Below are 23,172 nucleotides of genomic sequence, written 5' to 3' on the forward strand. Positions count from 1 at the left end.
CCAAAAGACAGCAACCCCAAATCATTAGGGATTCCACCTGTGTGTGTTAGTGCAATAACAGAGAAGCCCCTGGTTAGGCAAGAGAAAACTAGTACAAGTATGAAAACATGGACAAGACCTTGGCATACGCTGAATGAGACAAGAGCCACTTTTGAATAGAGCAATGAGCAACCTGCCTTACACTATCTAAAGCTCTCCAGCTACTGAGCTGAAAGAAAAACACTGAGAGGCAACATTGGAAGGAGGACAATGAGGGAAAAGCTTCTGCAGGGGTCAGGCAAAAGAAGATGATGACTCAGACTCCACAGGTGTGAAGGCCTTGGACGCTGGGCAGATTTTGAAGGTAGAATCGACAGGATCTACTCAGGGTTTAATGTGGAGAAAGAGGAAGAGGTGTTGAAGCGATGGCCTGGTTCCCAGGCCCCACACTGCATGGTGACTATTCCACGTGTGCCATCTCCATAGCAACTTAATGCCCTCCAGGCAGTGACTGTGGTTGTCGCCTGTGTGGTCTGGAACAGAGCTATTCCCATAGACCTCTGCTGAGTGGGTGAGTCATGGGTGTCCCCGTGCATCTTCTGTGAGCTTTCCCTTTGCTGCAGTGGTCTTCAGAGAAAAGTCAGGGGTCACTCTGTCCCCACAGCCCACTTTGTCTCCAAATAGGTTCATATTTTTCCACATCTGGAAGCCATAAGTTAATGGTGTACTCATCCAAGAGGCAAAGGATCTGCACAATAGGATTAGACACTTGCCTCTGGAATCCAGGCCCAGAAGAGCCATTTCGGGTCCCAGTCTCTAGGCAGCCTCGGGATCCTTGGGAGATAGCAGTCCTCAAGTTTAGCAGCAAACACTTCGCAAGCCCAATGGAAAGGGCCTTTGTGAGGCCCTGGTGAATCTGCCTCTACCCCTGTTCAAGACAGGTAGCAATGACTTGCCCTTTAACACTGATGAGAAAGTAAGTCTGGAAAGTGGCAGGAGTGAATGATATAAAATGTAGCTGTCCCTTGTGTGGGATGAAGTAATTAATAATCTTCTCAGTAGCATGAGCTTTGAAGTAATACAGCTCTGGATATAGTTCCAACACTGACCCTCCATGTGTGACCTTGAGTTAATACCATGGAGCCTCAGTCTCCCCATCAGCAAAATGAGGGTAGTATACCATCCGTCTTACAGATTGTTCTAAGACATTAATTAAATGATATGTATGAGATTCTTGGTATAGAAACTTGTGGGGGATGAGGTGTCACTTTGTAGGCCCAACCCCCTCTAACCTGCAATTTACAATAGCCGCCCTGGTATGCGAGAAGGAGGTAGAACGGGAATGCCTGTTCTCAGTGAGCCCTCACCCTCTGGAATCCATACTGTGAGCTGGCTTTGTTTTGCAGAAGTCTTGAGGAAGTGGCTGGCCACCCTTTGTGACACTAACAGCAGACAAATTAACAACATTCTTGAGCTAATGAATTTCTTCCTGGGCTAGAGAAGTTGTGAGAACTGGTTGTGATTATTTACTTCACTTAGATAGTTTTAGAATAAACATTGTAGTCTGTCACGTTGTAGCTTGCCACAAAGAATGCCTTTTCACTACTTAATTATCTGGGCTCTGTGAATTGATCGGGTTTACTATATATGAATCCTAAAATAAAGATTGTGCGTACAGTGCAGTGCAGTGCAGTGTAACGCGGTGCAGACAGCAAAGGTGTCTCTCCTGTCTTTCTTTTCCAAGCGCTGTACCCCCCGTGTCCCGACAAGGCGTGCGTGTTTACCTTGCCCGGAGTTCAGAGTGCTCTAGACACTCACGACAAGTGGCGCCCGAATTCAGGGACTCCGAAGGTCGCTTAGGAAGGTAAGTATAATTTTATTACGGGGAAATGGGACAATCTGCTTCCTCTCCTTTCTTAAAAATTCTTAAACATTTATTATCTATATATGGCATATCGCTCAGGTCAGCTGACTTGGATATGTGTATTGATACAATTAAAGAATATAATCCTTGGTTTCCAGATGAAGGAACTTTGGATGTAGAAGTATGGAGGAAGGCAAGGGTTAGTATAGAAAGGGCTATGCAACAGGAGGAGAAGATTCCTTTACGTTTTTGGGCTATTTGGTCGGTTGTGTACTCTTTATTAAAAGCTATGGAAGATGAACATATTGTAGAAAATCTTCAACTAGAAATTAAGCCAGTTATTCAGGAATTGCCCCTCACAGAGGAGGAGCAGAATGTAGTTCAAAATGACGCTATCGCTTTAAGTAGTGAAAAGGCGTCCAAACTAAAAGTAAAATCCACTACAGCCGACTCAGCTTTAGCTGCCGCAGCAATATCAAATTATGACAATCGCCCAATTTTACAGGCTATACAGCATTTAACACAAGAGGTGAAACAACTCTCCGTTAAGCAAAACCCGCCTATAGTTCCCTCTGCACCTCCTCCATCTAACCCTAATTGGAGTAAAGCCAAGCTAGCTTTGGCTGATTTACCAAAATTAGGGGATTCTGATGAGGAAAAGCCTGCCTTTGCTTTCCCTGTAATCAGACCTCAGCCAATAGATGGAGAGGCAGTTCCCCCTAGATGGGAAGCATTTAATATGGATGATTTAGCAAAATTAAAAAAGGCTGTAACCCTTTATGGCCCTCAGGCTCATTACACTAGAGAATTAATAACATCAGTAGCAGATCAGTATGGTAATCTTGCTCCTTATGATTGGAAAGCCTTGGCCAAAATTCTTTTAAAGGAGCCAGAATATTTACAGTGGCACATGTGGTTTATGGAAGGTTGTGCGAAAAAGGCAAGACAAAAATGCTAATATAGTGATAGAAATGTTTTAAAAGATATTTTAAAAACTTTACCTCAATATTTTTCTCCGTTTGGACTTGTAATAGCACAGGATAAAATTCAAAAGGAAGAAGTTAGTCATTATTTGGGATATATTCTTACTAGACAAAAGGTGATTCCACAAAAAATGTCTATTAGGAGAGATAAGTTATCCACTTTAAATGATTTTCAAAAATTATTAGGGGATATTAATTGGCTTCGTCCCACACTAGGTATTCCTACCCATGCATTACAGCATTTGTTTGCTACTCTACAGGGCTCTTCAGATCCATCCAGCCCTCGTTCTTTAACAACAAAAGCAGAGCAAGAATTACAGTTTGTAGAACAACGAATTAAGGATGCATTTTTAATTAGGATTGATCCTAAATTGCCTCTAACTTTATATATTATTAATACTTTTCAATATCCCTCTGCAGTTTTAGGTCAAAATGCTATGCCAGTAGAATGGGTATTCACTAAAACTAAGCAATCTAAAAATGTTATGCCTTATATTGACATGGTTGCAGCTTTAATTATGAATGGTAGAGCTCGTTCTATAACTTTGATAGGAGAAGATATAAACAATATAGTTATCCCTTTAACTAAGGAACAATGGAAATATTTGTTGTCAATTACTGAAACCTTACAAATTGCTTTAGCAGATTTCATGGGAACTTTTTCATATCATTTTCCTAAAAGTAAATTATGGGATTTTTTTAGACGTCAACAATTTGTGGTTAATACCTTATTAGCTGTACAGCCAATTCCACAAGCTTTGACTATATTTACAGATGGATCTAAAAATAAAGCTGCATATTGGACTCAAAAATCTTACTGGGTACGTCAGACAAATTTTAACTCTGTACAACAAAATGAACTTTTTGCTATATTACAAGTGTTTTTAGATTTTCATAACCAACCTATTAATATTATAGCCGATTCGGCCTATTCTGTTGGAGTAGTGACAAATATCTATTCAGCTGTGTTATATTCTAATAAGCCTGCTTTATTGTCTTTATTTCAAAATTTACAAATACATGTTCAAAAAAGAAATCATTCTTATTTTATTACTCATTTACGTTCTCATTCTCAGTTACCCGGACCATTAGTATCAGGTAACAATGCAGTGGATTCCTTAGTTATGTTCACCACACCCGTTGAAGAACATCAATTTAATCATGCAAATGCAGGACATTTGCATCTTAAATATAAGATACCTTTTACAAAAGCTAAACAGATTGTAAAAGCCTGCCCTATTTGTAGACCATTACATTTAAGAATTATTCCCGCAGGTGTCAACCCTCGAGGAACTCAACCTAATGAATTATGGCAAATGGATATTACACATGTACCTTCTTTTGGTCGGCTTTCTTATGTACATGTAGTTATTGATACCTATTCTTCATTTCTATGGGCTACTGCTCAACAGGGAGAATCCACTAAAAATGTTATTGTACATTTATTGGAGACTTTTGCAGTTATGGGAATTCCTTCTAAAATCAAAACAGATAATGGACCTGCTTATACTAGCAGAACATTTAAACAATTTTGTGATCTCCATAATATTATTCATATTACAGGGATTGAATATAACCCCCAGGGTCAAGCTATTGTTGAAAGAGCACATGGCACTCTTAAGTTGCAAATTAAAAAATTAAAAAGGAGGAGTCAGGAGGATATTCAGATACCAATACTGTTTAAATTGCAAAACAGTCCAAAAACATTACTGCATCAAGCATTGTTTATTTTAAATTTTCTCAATTTACCACAAGGTGAAATATTAACAAGAGCTGAAAAACATTTTGAACAGCAACAACAGCCTTTTGTGATTAATGAACCTATTTGGACTAAAACAGCTCCAGAGGCTGAATGGGAGAGGGGCACATTGCTCTATAGGGGGAAAGGTTTTGGTTATATCTCCACAGAAAATGGAATTCAGCAGTGGGTCCCTGGACGATGGATCAGGACCCGCGTCTCCAGATCCTGTTCACCAGCCCCGGAGACAACTCCCCAAGGAACCGGAACCGTGCCTTCAGAAGCGAGCGCGAAACCAGCTAGAAGCTGAGGATGCTGAGTTTGTTCCTATCGCAGCCATGGCCAGATTACAGCTAAGAAAATCCCGCCGCTCACAGCGACCAAATTTAAATCCCCTCCCTACATGGGGACAATTAAAGAAATTGACCATAGAAGGGCAACGGCTTGTCCTTCAAGCAGGAAAGCCTTTAAACCCTGAAAACTTGTTTTTAGCTTTATGTGCCTTGCTCACCGTTGCATCGGGGACTGAGGTACCTCCGCATTCGTACTGGGCATATATTCCAAACCCCCCTTTATTAGAACCTGTAAAATGGGGAACTAGTGATATTTTACTTTATACCACACCTAGAGAAATTTTGTCAGCACCGTGGGCTGATTTAACCCCCCACAATCAAGATGATGGGACACTATTCAATTTTACTTATTATGGTAATCAAAGGCCTATTTGCATTGGGGAACCGCCTTGCATCCCTCTGGGATGGCAGTATTGGATTCAACATGGAATAAAAGCAGGCAACAAAAGGACAAGGCTTCAAGCCTTGGCTGCTCAAACCTTTAATGTTACCTGGAAAAATTTAACAGCACCTGATACAAATACATTTCCTGTATGCCCTGAATTCACTTATAAAAATATTTCTTATAATCCCATAATTTGGCAACTATGTATGGGAAAATTTGCTAAAAATATTGATGGGTATATTATTTGGGGACCATTTGGAAAATTCGTTAATGGATGTGCTGAATGGAATGAGACAAGATGTAATCTCTCTGTTGTGTATAGTCTTCCAGATCCAAAGAAAATAACTGACGGAGCTCCTATATTTCAACAAAAGACGGCTCTCTTGTGGTGGGGAGATGATGGAATCGCTAACCCTGCTGTTGCAGCCGAAGAATACCCTCATCACCTTCAAAATCATATTTGGAAGATCCCAGCCGCTATGCAACCTGTAACCTTGTACAATGTTTCATATTCAGGGACTAGTCGATCTGTATCTACTACTTATAATTTTACTAGGTTTAAAATGTATAATATTACTGTTTGTGCACCTCTACCTTATGTCTTTTTAGTGGGAACTTTTAATTTTACACATTTTTCTTGTACTTGTTTAAATTGTCAATTGTTTACATGCTTAAATAGCACACTAAATTTCACTAAGCCTTATACAGTTATGCTGTTACAACAAAAAACTCATATTTGGTTGCCTGTAAATTTAACTCGACCTTGGTCTCAAGACCCGGTAATTTCTGTTACTACTGAATTTTTTAAACATCTGTTAAAACGTACAAAAAGATTTATTGGAATAGTGGTTGCTGTACTGTTAAGTCTGATAACTGTAGCCTCTCTAGCAGCAGTCTCAGGAGTAGCTTTACATACCTCTTTGCAAGAAAAACATGTTGTCGAATTATGGCATGAGAATTCTCATGAACTTTGGTTAACTCAGTGGCAAATAAACGCCAAACTACAACAACAAATAGACCTCCTTAAACAAACAGTTGAATGGATGGGTAGAAAAATATTGGCTCTTCAGCATCAAGTGTTTTTAAAATGTGATTGGAATTCAACTACTTTCTGTATAACCCAACGACCTTATAATCAGACAGAACATGAATGGGAAATGATTAGAATGTATTTAAATGGAAACACCTCTGCCCAGGAGGAAATAAAATCTTTGCATAATCAAATTGACAAGGATTTTGCAAAGCAAAATGATGATGAATCTCTAGCACAATTCGCGCAATTGCTTGCTCAATCTTTGAAAGGATTAGATTCCAAAGGAATCTGACAGAGCATTACCCACACTTTTAGTGGCATGGGACTTAGTTTAATTATAGTTCTCATTGCCATAGTTCTTGTGTATTTTTACTGCATAAGACGAAATGCTATTAATAACCTGATCTTATAAAAATTATTGTTAAAAAATAAAAAGGAAGGAAGTGTGGGGGATGAGGTGTCACTTTGTAGGCCCAACCCCCTCTAACCTGCAATTTACAATAGCCGCCCTGGTATGCGAGAAGGAGGTAGAACGGGAATGCCTGTTCTCAGTGAGCCCTCACCCTCTGGAATCCATACTGTGAGCTGGCTTTGTTTTGCAGAAGTCTTGAGGAAGTGGCTGGCCACCCTTTGTGACACTAACAGCAGACAAATTAACAACATTCTTGAGCTAATGAATTTCTTCCTGGGCTAGAGAAGTTGTGAGAACTGGTTGTGATTATTTACTTCACTTAGATAGTTTTAGAATAAACATTGTAGTCTGTCACGTTGTAGCTTGCCACAAAGAATGCCTTTTCACTACTTAATTATCTGGGCTCTGTGAATTGATCGGGTTTACTATATATGAATCCTAAAATAAAGATTGTGCGTACAGTGCAGTGCAGTGCAGTGTAACGCGGTGCAGACAGCAAAGGTGTCTCTCCTGTCTTTCTTTTCCAAGCGCTGTACCCCCCGTGTCCCGACAAGGCGTGCGTGTTTACCTTGCCCGGAGTTCAGAGTGCTCTAGACACTCACGACAGAAACTCATACTAGGAACTCCATGCACAAGGAAAATGTTTTTGCTGTTATTATCATAGAAATAGTGTATAATCCAGCAAGTGCTGCACTCCACCCAGGGCTATGATGCAATCACCATCAGAAGACTCCACTTGATTAGAAGTGATAGCTCTGACTCCATTTCTTCCCTGACTCCATTTCATCCCAAAGGATGACCTTTGGGCAAGTCACTACATTCCTCTAAACCTCAGTCTATGAATGTAAAATAAGAATGACTCTGCAGCCTCCCTTAGTGGAATCCATGGTCCATTGAGAATGATCACACATATGACATACCTAGAAACAGTGCCTGGGTAAAGCAACGGGCTCAGTGTTGTCAGAGTCAGACAGGTGCCCACAAGTTCCAGTGCACATTTGCCACAGAGCAATGCCATTACTAGCAACAGCTTTCTGTGAAAGAAGCCCTCGTTGACTTTTTTCTGTCATATCCAGAGTAACATTCACCAGACCCTCCGGTCTCGGGTGCACCTGGTCATCTTGGGGAAGTCATCCTTGATGCCCACCCACCCCACACCAGTTTCCTGCCCATCTTCTCTGCTCCCTAACAGCCTTCCCAGTTCCACACTAAGTTCTACTGCAATTTTCACTGCACTGTGTTTAAATTATCTGTTTAATTATCTGCCTGCCCCAGAGGTAATACATTAGAATAAAGGAAAGCTTACAGGGTGGCAGTGGAGGGACAGAAATCACATGTGCCATCCACTCTATATGCCAGAACGTGACACAGTGTAGGATGCAAAGTAGGGCTTGATGAAACTAGGTTAAATGGAAATACTGATGGCTGGAGAAAAGAAGGAAGGAAAGGAGAAAAGGAGGGAGAGAAGAAGAAAGAGACTGGAAAGACAGAAAAGCTTTTAGCACTGCTGTTGCCATCTACTAGAAACTTTCACTGTCTCCCTGGCTGATTCCTCTTGTCTTGGACTTATTCCACTCAATTTTGTCCCTTCATCTGCAAAGCAAATGTATGGTGCCTGGCCCTGATCTGACATCAGTTTCTATCAAGGAGTTAACCAAGGTGAATCAGAACTGACTTCAGCACCAATGCACTTTAAACACTGGTCCCATTTTCTTACAATTCACCTGGATGAAGCATATTCTCCACTCACTCTTCCAGGGAGCAATGAAGAGAGAAAGAAAAATGAACGATTTACTTTCTTGTTTAAATATGTCACAGACATAAGCGAGCCAGATGATCAATGTCTTAGTCAACATCTCTCAGTAAGGAGAAGGGCTTGGAGGGACTTCCCAAGCTATCTGGTATCTACAGGGGAGCCCCATCGGGCAAGGTCCTTTTTTCTCTCCAGCAGGTGGAATAGGTCCTTCCGGCTCTAGCCATCCTCAATTGCAGGCCATGCTGACCTTCATGGGCCCATATCCACCATACAATGCAAGTCCACATGTCCTGTCCCCAAAAGAGGAGAGATTCCCATTTCAACCCCAGAGGGTACAGTACCAGTGGCACACATATCCTTCCAGATCTCTAGTCTCCCCCTATCCTGCAGACCAAAACAAAAGAACTTGGCATGCTGAGCTCAGCCCAGCTTGCCTTGCACCTCTCTGTACTTCCCCAGTAGCTTTGTCGTGTAAGGGAAGCCTGAGAACCTCCCCTTCATTGGAGAACAGGTGCAGAGGTCTCTAATTCAAGAACAATGTATTACAAAGCCAATATATCCAAAGCCATGTTCTCCAATCAGGTTTATTGGTTAGAAAGCCTGCATTCTTATCTGTCCATCTGACTCCTCTTGTATTTTTCTCTCACTTGATTCCAAACTTGACAGGAAAAGAAATGCATGGTTGTAGTGGTGGTTAGGGAGGAGGAACTGGACAAGATTGGTATTCCCTGCCTGGGGTTTCCCAGACCCCCAAGGGTCTTCAAAAGCAGTAATGAGAGTTTGGGAGCTATTTGCAATATTTCTAAGAGCCTAACAGAAACTGCATTTACCCACAATCAAAATGCACTGGCCAAATAAATGCCAAGCGTCTGCTTCAGGCTGGAACAATTCCCAATCAGTGAGGTCACACTGCCCTTTGTCCATTCTGATTGGTGGGACTGAGCTGTGGCCCTACAGGGACCCCAGTGGCTTGACAATTAAGGGATGTTGGTTTCCCCAGCCCCTCTGCTTGACTGCATGAGAAACTTTAGCCCCTTGGCAAAGCTCACTGCTGCTTTGAAAGGCGAAATTGAAATGAGGTACATTGAGGGAATGAATGGAGAAGGCTCAATCTTAGATAAAGGCACTAAGAATGGGGTCCTAAGAAGGCACCTTTCCCAGAGTGAAGGAACATACCCACCCAAATTAGGAAAGGCCACGGTTCACTGCTAAAGGCAAGCATGTGCAAGACATAGAAGAAGGGTGGGAAGGAGCTGGGGCTCAGGAACAGGACGGTCAAAATGCTGACCGAACAGCCGCAAGGTGCTTCCCCAAGCAGTATTGTCCTCGCATCTTCCTCCCATGAACACGCCTTTGCCCACACACTGCCTCTAATGGACCTAAAGAACCTCGGGGAGCTCTAATGACCCCTCTCCCCACCTCTTGGCAGAGAGGTCCCCCTGTAAAGGTAGCAGAGAGGTTGGGATCTGGGGAGAGAGTTGATCTGTGTTAACAGATCTGCAAACACAGGAATAAAAATGGGGGAAAGAGTCCATGTACCTCTTAATAAATGTGGTCTATGTAAAGAGTGCTTTGACATATAGGATTCCTGGGAACACTCAGAGAATGCAAGAGCATCTCCGCCGTAACAAACAGGTTGTGGGGATGTAGGAGAGACTCTTGGAGTTTTGCCCTACCTCTATCCCTATGGCAACCTCAGCACACAAAAGAAAGGGCACCTCTTTTCACCTGTGTCAGTAGATCTCAGAAGGCATTTTTGCCTCCTTCTCTCACCTTTTCTCCAAACACTCTTATTCTACCCACATCTGCTGGATACAGCAAGCCTGTCGTCCTCATACTGGGGGTGGCCTAGAAAAGCAAACACTGACTGTGTAAAGAGTTCTCATTCTACAAAGGTTCCAAGTGCTTAGTTCCCAAGTTTAGATTCCCAGTGGAAAGAGGAAAAGCACCATTCAACCTCAGGGAGAGTGATGTTCTCTAACATGGTGCACTAGAAGACCTGCGTGGGTGTGTGTGTGTGTAGGAGGCAGGGGTCAGGCACATGGCCAGACATTAATTGACAAGCCAGTACCTTCCTTTCCATTTTTTTTTCCTTTTTTTTTTCTTCCTTTCCATTTGACTATTATTCTTTGCCCTTACCCCAATCATTCAGCACCCTACAAGGGACAGGGTGTTAGTGACCTACCAGTTAAAACACCTTCTAAGGTCACTTGGAAGCCTGCAGTTTCAGATTCATTGCCAATTCTTCAAGGAGCACCAATTCTAATTAGAGTTTTGTCTTGTCTCAACTTTTGCATCCCAAAGAGCTTAGCTACTCCTCTGTTCCTTTCTGGCTGACTGGATCACCAAGAGACAATGGGGACTCAGTGCTGTAGCCACAAAAGCTAGAGTTATGTTCTAACTGTCCAGGAAAAAGGGAGATCAGTCCTGAACCTAGGAAGCACCCATAATGAGGCAAGAGAAGGCTGGAGACTTGTTTGGGAGGTAAAAACCTACATGGTTTGGTTAGTGTATGGGGATTGGTGGGGGCAAATTCTAGGATGTTTCCTGTTTCTAGTTTAGGAAGATGCCTGGTTGCTGAAAAGATTCATGAAGGTAGGACAAAAAAAATGTTTAGGATGGTAAAATTTCAGGGGATGGGAGACTCCCATAGGTAGCAACAGAAAGAAAAACTATTTGTGGCATGCTAAGTGTGGTCCTGTGGACCACCGGGTGGTATGTGGGTCTGGAGTTCAGGTGGGAAGTCTTCATCAGAGTCCTAAATATGGAGTTCATCAGCATTTGGAAAGTGGCATGAAAGCAACAGCAAGGAATGAAGTGGAAAATATAAAAAGAGGGCTGAGGCCAAAGACCTGGCAGCACTGACAGAGGAGAAGGAGCAATGAGCAGTGTCAGATGCTGAAAAGGGGAAGGAAGGGAGAAGGACAGTCAGAAGGTCAAGGAGCAGGCTGCAGCCAGACTGTGGAGCGTCCAGAAGCCAAGAGAAGTGCTTGGAGTTGGTAAATAGGAAGTCATGTGGCGTCCTGGGGCTGGAGCACTTCCCCTGGAGTGCGGAGGGTGAAAGCCAGATGACAGGCACTGAGAAATGACTTGGCAGACACTCTCACAGGAAGCATGGCTGGGGCGGGAAGGAGAGAGACAGGGTGAGAGCCAAAAGGGGTGCAGAGTCAGGGAAGGGGTGTTTTTGGGTGTATTTTTAAAATGCAAATAGATCGTGTTCATGGGATAAAGGAAGCAGAGAAGTGAGAGAAAAGGGGTAGGGTGGGGATGCCAAGTCTGGCAGCCATGATCCTGCTAACACAGGGCACAGGGCTCTCAGCACTTCCATACGCAAATCCAGCCACAAGATTCACACAGATGTTTTGATGAATGTCAGATTTTTTATGATGTAGGAGATAGAGTTGCTCAGGAGAGGCAGTGGATGAGGCTGCCCCAGTGAAAAGCTAATCCCAGAGGGAAGCCTGTGGTCTGGAGTGCCCGAGAGTTAGGGTAGGGTACATCAGGCACAGAGTTGAGTGGCAGGTGCAAAAATCTGAGGCCTGGGAACATTGGGTGGGTTCAGATCCACACAAGCCTTCTCTTTTTCTGCTCTACCTGGTCCTACCTTTCCAAGCCAATGAGTTTATTCTTACTGAGATGTTCATGAAAAACATTCCCCATAATTTTTAACTGTAACATTGGCTTTCAAACCAAAGATTTCTGCAATACTCAAATCTTCCTGATACTCAGGCTGTCTGTCACAAAGCAGCTCTGTATCAAAAAGTTTTACCATCCCCTCATCTACCCTCTCAGTGATCCTTCATCTTGGGAAATTTGCCATAAACTGGTACAGCAAGCACACACACACACACACACACGCACACACACACACACAGAGAGAGAGAGAGAGAGAGAGAGAGAGAGAGAGAGAGAGAGAGAGAGACAGAGACAGAGACAGACAGAGACAGACAGAGACAGAGACAGACACAGACAGAGACAGAGACCGTGACAGAGACAGACAGAGACAGACAGAGACAGACAGAGAGAGAAACAGAAAGCAAAGCTTCACTGTGGCTTTGTACCTTCCAATAGTAGCTTCCGGAATGTTCAGGTTGACCTGAAAATCATTGATGAGCATTCATTCATTCATTCATTCATGCATTCACAATACTTTCTAAGCACCTAGCAGGATGTAGGCACTATCCTAGGTGCTAGGGACACAGTAAGAACAAAAGGGCCAAACCCTCTCCCTCAGTGGGGTATGGATGACTCACTGGGACACAGGAGCCACAAGGCAGTGAGCTCTGAGTTGGGCACTTTGAAAGCATGGAGCTTTAGAACATGACTGCAAGGACAGGATTTTACTCCATTTTCCTAACTGGCAACTGAGACCTGTAATGAGGTAAACCCAGGATTCACTCCCGCGCTGGCCTTACTCTGCTGTGTGCTCAGCAAACACATCACCTCGTGCTCTCAGATTCTCACAGGCATACGAATCACCTGAGGATCTTGCTAAAATGTAGATTGATTCCATAATTTGGAGGTGGAGGCTAGGAGCTGTACCTCGAAGAAACTTCCTAGAGTCACCTTGGACCACACACTGGAAAACAGCCCAGTATTTCCCAAACTTATCTGGTCATGAACCCCTCATCTCTGGGGTACTCGTTAGTAGTTCTTTCCTTACTTGCTACATGAATTAATGGATGACGGGATGGATAGGTAGATGGATGGATGGTTGCCATCCATGGGCCTCCTCTCCTACCTTAGATTCCCTTTTGAATAACTGACCTAGCCCTGGTGAGCTTATGGTTCCTCATTGAGACTGCAGACTCTTTAAATGCCCCTTTACTGGACAAGGGCCCCACTACCATACAACCTCCCTCCCCAGGGCTGAGTCGTACTCCAGCCAGCACTAAGACAAGGGCTGAAACCTGGGTTCACTCTTTGCCCTCTTCCATGGCTTCCTCCCAGAACCTGCTCTCAACCCCAGGCTAGCAGGCCAGGCCTCTGTCTGTTGGCTCTTCTGTCCTAAACTGCCAGCAAGCTCACAGAAAATGGCATGCTGGCGCTTTGTGCCTGCTCCTCAGTGAGTATTAAATATAGAATAATGGGAATTAGTGTGCAGATGAAGCTGGAGCTAAGACTCCTGAGTTTTCTGACTTCTCACCTAACAAATATAGGCTGGGGAAGGATGCAGCAATTCAGGAGCTATGAGCTGTCAGCCAGGCCCTTACTCAAGGTCTTTTGTGAATTGTGCTAAGCAGTTTAAGAATGCTAATGCTTGTCCATGCTTCTCTGGGGCACCTCCCTAATCTCATTGCCACAAACATGGTCACCCTGATCATCACCTCTGGGTGCTGCAGTCCCTGGGGACAGATCCTGGTACACTACTGCTGGGCTGATAATAAAAAAAAAGAGGGAGGAGTAAGGAAGATTGCTGCAAACAGCAGCCCAGTTATGGGCTAACAGGTGGAGGAGTCCTTGGCTGCAAAACCACACAGCATCACAAGCCTTTCTCTGTTCATTCTTGGGCAGGTGGATGACAAGGATGGCAGGAGAGTCTCCTAAACAATACAGGTTCTCCCTCATCCTGCTTCTAGGTGCTCTCCTTCTGAAATTAAGCACGTGGCCTTGCAAGCTTGTACTTTAAGTAGGAACCCCACATGATGCATAAACCTGTGGGTTTTTAAATCCAGGCTGCCTCTCCTAAGCTGTGTGGTCTTGGACAAGTAATTCAATCTCTTTAAATTTCAATTCCTGCAACTGAAAAGTGACAGGCTTTTTAGGAGTGCTGTAAGGTGTAAGAGACTCTCAGCATAGAGTCAGAGTGTCCAAGAAAGGCCAGCTTCCAGGATGAAGGCAAGAATGCTGGGGCTGGAGGTTTAACTCAGCGGCATAAGCGCCTGCCTTGCAAGCAGGCAGTTGTGAGTTCGATCCCTGGTACCAATAAAAAGGAAAAAGACAAAAACAAACAAACAAACAAAGAATGCTGTGGGAGGAAGAAATACAAACCTGACTTGCTCCAAACACAGCTTCTGCTCTCAGCCTCCTCTAACTGCTCCCTCTGCCTAAGCTCCCCATGTCATCTCTGTGCAACCAGATCTGCTCAGGTTTGAAGATCCTGCTGAAGAAAGCCATCCCGGGATCCTCCCTCCACCTCCATATGCCTGGTGCTTCATGGGCCCTTGGTAGTCTACAACTGTGCTTGGAGGAGGGAACTTGGTTTTCAATGGTACTTGCATTCAGGACCTCCAGCTCGAGGCCACTACATTAGGTAATCAGTTAATGTTCCTGTGGGTTCTAAGCATGTGGAAGCAGGGAAGGCAGACTGAAGTCTGGCTAAAAGAAAGGGAGGGTGTAGTGAGAGAGGAGGTGCCAAGAGGAAGTTCACAAAGAGTTGTAACTAGCAGTGAGGTTGGGGTGGAGGAGGATAACTCTACAAAGAAGGTGCACTTTGGTGTCCAGGGCAGTGGCAGGACTCGGGGAGAGGAAAGATCAGAAAGGAAAGGGGGAGGGAAATAGACTAAGGAGTTTGGTAAGGAAGAAGAGGGAGTGGAGAGGCAGAAAGGCCAAACTCTTGACAGCACACACGGCTGGGCCAAGGTAGAACACAGGTGCCCCAGGAGATGGGATAACAAAGTGACCTGCTGAGTCAGCCCCAAGCAGGTAGATTTTCTATTTTCACTTTCTTTCCTGATGAAATCTTTGTGATATTTGCACCAAGGCAGAATGAACAGAACTGTGATTCAGCATCTGTGACTGATGGAGTGGGTTTTGTGAATTCTTGACAGTTCCCTCAGCCCTAGGAAGACAGGACACAGGGCAAAGCAAATGTAGAACAGGGTTCCCTGACCCCCTTTTGGTTTACATTTCCTCACCCCAAGACCTGCCTTCCCCAGGAGTACCCTGTCCTCATCATCTTTTTGTTCCTTCAGAGACTTGTGGTTGCCACACAGCCACTCCCCTGCTCCAAACCCTCCAAACGTCACACTTCCCTTCAGTGAGCAGCTCCTCTCAGACCCTGAACACAGCTTGCTCCCATATAGCCAGTGCCTATGCAGGGGAGCTTCCTCTATGGGAACGTCTGCTGCTCACCATCTTCACTGGTTCAATATTGATCTTACAGGTGTCGGCTTAACACAGATTGCCTAGGCGCTTTCCCTGGCCCCTTCAGTCTAGCCAGTTGCCTCTTTCCATCTTTTATTTTTATTGTGATAAAACACACACAACAAACGATTGACCATCTCCACTATTTCTAATTGTATCATTAAGTGGGATTAAGTACATTTATGTTCCTGAGCTAATATCATCAGCATCCATCCACAGAACCCGGCAACTTGCAAAACTGAAACTATGCCCATTAAGCATAAATTTCTCCTTCCATCCTCCTGGCCCCTGCCAGCCATCATTTTACTGTCTCCAGGAATGCAAGTACTTTACCTCATGGTAATGGAATCACACAGTGTTGCCCTATTGTGCCTTAGTTATTTTGTTCAACATAATGTTCTCCAGGTTCATTCACACTGTAGCAAGCATCTGAATTTCCTTCCTTTTTAAGCTGGAAAGATACCCCATTGTATGGCTATACTACATTTACTTATTCACCCACCTATCCATGGTCGTTTGAGTTACTTCCACATTTTACAGTGAATAAAGCTGCTGAGAACACTGTCTGATTGCCCTTCTTACACATATATAGCACAGCAACTTGTCCACATCTGCAGTGTTTTCTGAGCATTCTGCAATGGCACAGGCCCTCAACAGATGCCTACTAAAAGACTAAGTAATCCTCACATTCTCCAAGTGTAGCATCCATTGATTTGTTAAGCTGAATTTTTAACTAGGGCCTTTAGGAAATGCAGGATCTGGAGTCAAAAGGGAGATCTTCATTAGGATTTGGGAGCCCAGGTTGGACAGGAAGGTTCTGGAATTTCCCCAGGCTCTCCATGCAAAGAGATAACTCTGCAAGAGAGTGAACCCAGGACAGTAGAAGGACCCACCCTTCAGTTAGCTTAGCAGCACTTCCTCTAATGTATCAGCTCCCTCATATTTCTCAGGTTTTGTCTCCCCCAAAACATTGATTGTTCTGACTGTATCAAAGCAAGGCATTTTTATCCAGAGAAAGATAACATAAGCAAAACAGACAGATGAGAGATTTGGAGAAGTTATCTGTAACCTCTAAAATTGACCAAGTATATTATCTGGGAAGTAATTAAAATTTCTGCAAATAAACAAAATAATTTTTAAATGAAGACAGAGAATTAATTTTTTATAATGGGCAAAGGATATGAACAAGCAATTCTCAAAAAGGGAAACTCAAACAGCTAACAAGCATATTTTAAGCTTACTGGTAATAAGAGCAATAAACATTAAACAATGAGGTGTCTCTTGTATCTCCTAAGAATAGCAAAATTAGTCTACAGCCATACTACCCTGAATGCGCCCAATCTCGTCTGATCTTGGAAGCTTAAGCAGGTCGGGCCTGGTTAGTAGTGGGATGGGAGAACAGCAAAATTAGAAAGATGAATATTATTAGGTGTTGATGAGGATATGGAAAGAGAGATAAAGGGTTAATACTGAGACCTGGCATAGCAGTTCTGGAAAATATTATGGCAAAATAGAGGAAATTGATAGACTAACTCAGGGATCTCAATCACTCATGGACAGAGTCTTTCCCCAGCAGGGTCCTAAGACAGCAGGTACACGTATATTCTTCAGAACTCCATTCATGAGGGAAAAGTTGACAGAGGGACAGGTATATAAAATGAAATGGATGTGTAACTCATAATGTAATGCAGCAATTAGAAATTCCAAACTACAAGCACAAGGAGCTGGGGCAGATCTCTAAAGTATAGTATTGAGCAAATAAAATAAGAAAATAGGTGAGATTTACAGCTCAATTATCATTACTAGAAATTAAAAAAATATATACATACAAATAACCTTATATATTTGATGAGGTGCTGTGCATTTCAAGATACATCAAATATATCACGCTACTTATATATTAAAGGAGGACAACAATAATTTTAGGACTGGGGATGAAGGGAGGAAATTTTAAATGAAATAAGAGAGGCTCTTGCACAGACAAATGACCACATTAAGTGTGGTGAAAGGTAGGAGAAATTCAGTGTTATGCTCCTGACATTGAATGAAGAGAAAAGAGAACAGAAAACAAAATAAAACAAAATATAAAACAATATTAACTGTGCCTTCCGTATGACTCAGGAAAGTTATTCCTTTCATATTTTCCTCTATATTCCTTAGAACAAAATATCACAGGAGATGAGCGTCCAGTGGTTCCTAAGTGTAGTGGCTTTTCATTCTGCTACAGTTAAAAGGCCTACACTCAGATCTTGTCTCCAGATGGATATGTTTGTAAAGGTAAAACAGTTACCTCTCCCAGATTTAATTTAACACTGCTGTTGCCCATGGCATGGCAGGTTGGCTGACTTGTCCAGGGTTGTGAATGAGGGTGGTTTGTCTCCTCCCTTTCAAGTTACAGGAGCAGCCGCACAGATGCCTGAAGGGTAAGACTGGATTGGAACCAAAAGCTCAGCAAGTCCACCCTCTTTCACCCACTGCCCTTGAGCCCGGCGGCACTGGCAGACAGGCTGTTGGCAGAGGTAGTGAGCTTGCTGCCCTTGGAAAGCCAAACCAGCCTGACCACTGGGCAAGATTTCCTATTGGATGGGGCTTGAACTAGTGACCTTTTGGTCCTCTTCCAATAATTCTGGCTTCTTTCTGTTTTGCTGATGAAAAAGCTTCCCAACATATTACAAAAATGGGGGTGAATATTAATATTTCCATTTTACAGAGGAGCAAATGGAAGGTGAAATGATTCACTCAGGGCCACAAAGGTAGGCAGGTTCAGGTGCAAGGCTGGACCAAACAACGCCTTTCTCCCAGCCACTCTGCTGCGGATCAGCCTTCTGGTCCTGCACATGTGACAAAAGCAGCAGGGCAAGACCACACAGGTCCCTGGATGGCGGAGATGCTTGGATGGCGGAGATGCTATCACGGAAGTGGCTATTTTCATGCTAAGAATATATTAGCATGGGTAGAAAATAAACCATTAAACTTTCACCTCCTCCTTACTGCCTAGTAAGATATCATATGCCCACATTTCAAAACCAAGCTTCACCACTCGCCATGCTTGACCCCACTCTTGGTATGGTGACAGAGGAATTAAGCACCAGCAGAAAGACAACCCTGCCTCAGGCCTGAGTCAACTCTACCACACTTGCTCATCTCACAAAAGGCCATCAACCACTTGCACAAACTGCCTGCACATTCTCTGATAATGCACTTGTATTTCAAATGGTCTAAATTTCCAAGTCTCTGCTTTCTCCCTTTAAAGTCACAACCGTCACACTTGCTTACTTTCAATCAATAAATAGATGTAGCTACTTAATAATGGGCCTTATTCTGTTTTCTATTTGAAAACCTAGAAGATGGACACAATTTTTTTGAAGTTTCTGGATTATAATTGCACTTAATTGAGTACAAATGAGATAGTGGAAGAGAGGAAGCCTATTTGTGTTGTAATAGGAGCCCTCATTTTCTGTTCTAGGCCATACAGGACATTCTCAAATAAATTTCAAGAGGTATTTGGTGCTCTTCGTAATTTAACCATATACACATTATTTTTAGCACCACAATAGTAGCTTATAATGAAGATTTTCAAGGATAGGACTGGCATCATCTCAGAGACCAATTCCATTTAAAAATCGCCAAAAATACAGAGACAAATAGGTGGAAGTATAAATGACTTTTCAGTCAAAGGTTCTCCAAAAGAAGGCAATCATGAATGTAAACCCCCATTCCACCCAGGCTCTTGCTCCATGTGGGTGCAACCACCCCATTAGCTCTAGGGTAGGCATATTCCTTTCTCTGTTAGACTTTCCATGAGCTGTGCTGGTGTTTCTGGGCACCTGGTGTTACTTATCTGACACATCTCTCTAATAGGACTCTTGTGGTAGCCAAACAGAACTCCCAATATCTCCTTGAAGAGTAAGCGCTTAGAGCTGGAGGGGAGCTTCCAGCATTTTGAGATCCATGCATGTGGGAGCAAAGGTTGATGGAGACTTTCTATTGCTAGAAATTTCAATTTGGGCCAGAACAAAACTGCCTGACATTCAAGAAGTCCTGAGGAAGAAGGTGAAAATGCTACAATATGTAGTATGTGAAGTTCTGAGAGCCTGCACCAGAGTTCCACTTAGATGGGCATTTGAGGCTGGAGACCAGGGATGACTTTGCCATGACCCCTAAGGAACTTGTGTTCGTTTGGATGGATGATGGCAGCTTAAGGATTTGAAGTTTAGAAGCCAGGCCTCAAGTACAAAAGCAGCACAGCCTAACAGGATTCTAAAAGGGAGGTACCCACTGAGTGCCCTGGAAGTCACCCAGCAGTGTGGTTACCAGTAAGGGATATGAAGTCAGGCAGACCTGGATGTAAACTATACCTTAGCCTCTGTGCCTTAGCTGCTTACTTTTTATGATAATCCACTTATGTGGATGTGCCCTCTCTAAATCCATTTCCTGTGTATCAAGTGGGGCCAGTGATACTGCCACCCCAACTATGTTGTTGTGAGGATCAAGTTAACTCTGGCAAGTGTTAGTGAGCACTCAGTGAGTATTCTCTACCACTGTCACTACCCTGGGTGAGGTATCAGATGCCCACATATCACTAGAGCAGTTTTCTGAGCATGGTACGTGGGGAGGACATGATGACGGCAGCCAGACTTCCTCACTGAGTCCTTTGTCCTCAGGGTCACTGTTCAGCCCACCTCCCATCAACAGGCACATTCCACAAGGCAGGTACGGTGCTGGGCCTGCCACTGGAATCCTACCTGCAGCAAATACATTCTTTGTTTCTTTGAGGTAGAGATCTCAAACCTTAGAGAGATCTGAAGATCAGCTAGATCTCCAACATGGAATGTGTGGCTCAACTAGCAAACTCCCTGAATCTTGTTGACATTGACCATAAAACAGACAGGCTAGGACAGGTGATGCTGCTGAAGCCACCTGCTGGACTCTTCCGGACAAACTGAAACCTTGAAGCATCTAAGACCCTGCAATCTGGTGCTCCAGGCCCCCTGCCCATGATTCTAGCTTCCCCCTCAACAAAGTCACACAGTCACCAGTCATAGATATGACCAGCTTATCTTTTTAAACCATGAGCTCACAGTTCGACTGTAAACAGAAATATATATGTTGGTGACTGAGCTGTTAGATGCTTTTCCTTGGCATTCTGCTATTGGGGGATGGGCTGCTAAGATCTATTCTACATCTCTAAAATCTAGGAAGCCGTTCCACTAATCTGTGATGTTTAGTTGTGGACAGAAGGCAACTGGAAATTAGGTGTCTTTGTCACTGAGTTACCTCTGCAAACCAGCTGGTTCCTTGCCTCCTAACACTCCTAAATTAGCCTTATCAGTCCCTGAAAAACTGTTCAAAAAAAAAAAAATATCAACACCATCTGCTGATGTAACATCTACTCATCAAACATACATTCTAGGGCAGGTTCTGAGGTGGACTCTGGGGAAATAAACCATTGTCCCTGTCTTCAGGAACTGCACAGTTTAATAGGTAAAGCCAATAAATACTTTTAATACCATTCAATCTGCACTACCACAGAACACTGTGTACAGTTGGTGCTCCAGTCTGCAAGAGACAGGCTAAAAACAAGCCCTCAAGTAACCAGAAAAGCAGAAGAAATGTTTAAAAAATTAATTTGATGTTTGGTTTTACTTAAGGTGGCCTGGTAGTGTTGGGGAAAATAATCCAGGACTTTGTCAGAATTCCTTATAACTTAATATTGCTTCTATTTGCAATTACTTATTAAGGGGTTGGGGAGTCTTTTTAATTCTGAGAGCTCCTTAATCCAGAGAAAAGTAGCTGTTCCTGTCAGTAACTGAGGGCATAAAACAGAAAGAAGATGACGGCCACCTGATGAAGAAGTACCTGAGGATTTTCTTAAGGTTCTGGGCTGGGTAACTGAGGAATGAGCTTAAGGGAGAATGAGCTTGCTTTGGAAAGGAAATATCAAGGGAACGTGTGGGAATCAGCAGGATACATGGGTAGTCTGAACCTAGAGTATCAGTGGGCTAGGACATTGTAGATATCTATCAGGAAATGCCTTGGCAAGACAGATCTGTCTGGGAGTTTCAGAATGTGTACTGGAAGGGAGAGGCATGGATAAGGTCACTAAGGAGTGGTGAAAGGGAATATGTTTTAAAAAGGACATAGAATTGAATGCTGCAGGACTCTGTACTTCAGGAAGGAGAATAAGGCTTAATAAGAGACTAAGAAGGAACACTCAAGAGATAGGGAAAAAATCAGAGTCCCAGGAGCCTGATTAAGAGAAAGCCACAGAGAAGAAGATGATAAAGACAGAGAAAATACAATGGTCTTGGCAATGATGATGGCATCAGTGATCTCTTCTAGAACATTCCTGAAGATTCCTGGGGGGCAAAAGCTGGAGTAACCCAGAGAGCAATAGGTAGCTGAGAAAGTAAGTGACAACTCTTTTGAATAGACTGATAGTAATAGGCAAAGAGGAATGGGATAGTGGCTTAAAGAGTTCAGCAGGACTAAGACACCATCTTGACATGTTTTATGGTAAAGATGCACCTAGATATCATACCCAAGGGGAAAGCTGTTACCAGGTGAGCAAGACTGATGGACCGACAGGAGAGTAGGTCTTCAAGGAGGTGGAGTATGAGGCACATTGGGATGGAAAGGGTTGAGGAAGCAGGCAAAAGTGCGCAAGGTTCCCACTACCAAATCCTCATAGTCTTTCTAGCCAGTGATAAGCAAGCCAAAGAAGGGAGCTGGCTCAGTCCTGAGCATTAGGGCAGTGTGAAGAAGCCCCTCTCCTGTCCCCAAGTCCATTTCTAAATCTCTGCTGCCTGCAAAAGGAGACAGCACATGTAAGTGGAAGCCAGAGCAGGGCCTGCCAGACAGCAGCTACCCTTCCTCAATCAACACACACACTTGCACACACGCACACGCCCCAACTTCTCCATAGATCAAAGCTGTCAGCATACGGATCTCTGTAAGGCAGGATTCCAGCACCGCGGAGCACAGTGCAAGCTCCATGAGTCGGCCTTTTTCTCTCCCCAGGGGGCAGGGGCAAATTCAGCCAGAATAATAATCCTTTCAGACCTACAGTGATTCTCTAGCTGGTTAAGCCGGGAGACGGGGTTCGTCTGGACAAACGTTCGAGACCTGATGGTCGGTAACAGCAGCCACCCTATAGCCCAAAAAGCAAGACTGGGTGACCAGCAGCAACCGTGTGAGCAGCCTCCTGTTGGTGGGTGTGGGTGTGCGAGAGGCCAGAAGTGCCAGGCGCGCGCACCGCGGGCGCCCCTGTCTGGGTGTCTGCGGCTATGACTCTTAGGAAAATCAGAGAAAGTCCGGTCAAGTAGGGATGAAAGAGCCAGGACTGCCTTGGAGGTTCCTGACTCAGGACCCCAACATCCTGCGACTAAGAAATAGGCAACACAATGTGGGGGGGACTGTTTCACAAGCTGCTGGAGCCAACAGTAGGTCAGGGAGCTGGGCATGTATTGGCCTGCCAGGGGAGGGGCGCGCTTTCCAAAAGGGTCACTGGGGCTCTTGGGTGGCTGAGGCCAACCTTCAGAGGTTCGATCAGTGGTTTAAAAACAATCAACAAGCAAACACAG

The 23,172-nt window shown here is 43.8% G+C and overlaps 2 protein-coding genes across 10 annotated transcripts in view; one reads left to right on the forward strand and one right to left on the reverse strand.

Moving 5' to 3' along the window:
- Csmd2 (CUB and Sushi multiple domains 2) overlaps nt 1-23,172 on the reverse strand; it is a 566,560-nt gene that overhangs the window by 541,999 nt on the left and 1,389 nt on the right. The window lies entirely within an intron of this gene.
- Nucleotides 1,244-7,213, forward strand: LOC134472992 (endogenous retrovirus group K member 13-1 Env polyprotein-like). The gene is made up of 2 exons (XM_063236029.1): nt 1,244-1,843; nt 4,735-7,213. The coding sequence occupies exon 2, from the start codon at nt 4,738-4,740 to the stop codon at nt 6,625-6,627; it is 1,890 nt and encodes a 629-aa protein (XP_063092099.1). The 5' UTR covers nt 1,244-1,843; nt 4,735-4,737; the 3' UTR covers nt 6,628-7,213.

This window comes from Cavia porcellus, unplaced genomic scaffold, assembly GCF_034190915.1.
Source record: "Cavia porcellus strain 051 isolate PalLab524CR breed Dunkin Hartley unplaced genomic scaffold, mCavPor4.1 scaffold_25, whole genome shotgun sequence".
Lineage (NCBI taxonomy): Eukaryota > Metazoa > Chordata > Mammalia > Rodentia > Caviidae > Cavia > Cavia porcellus.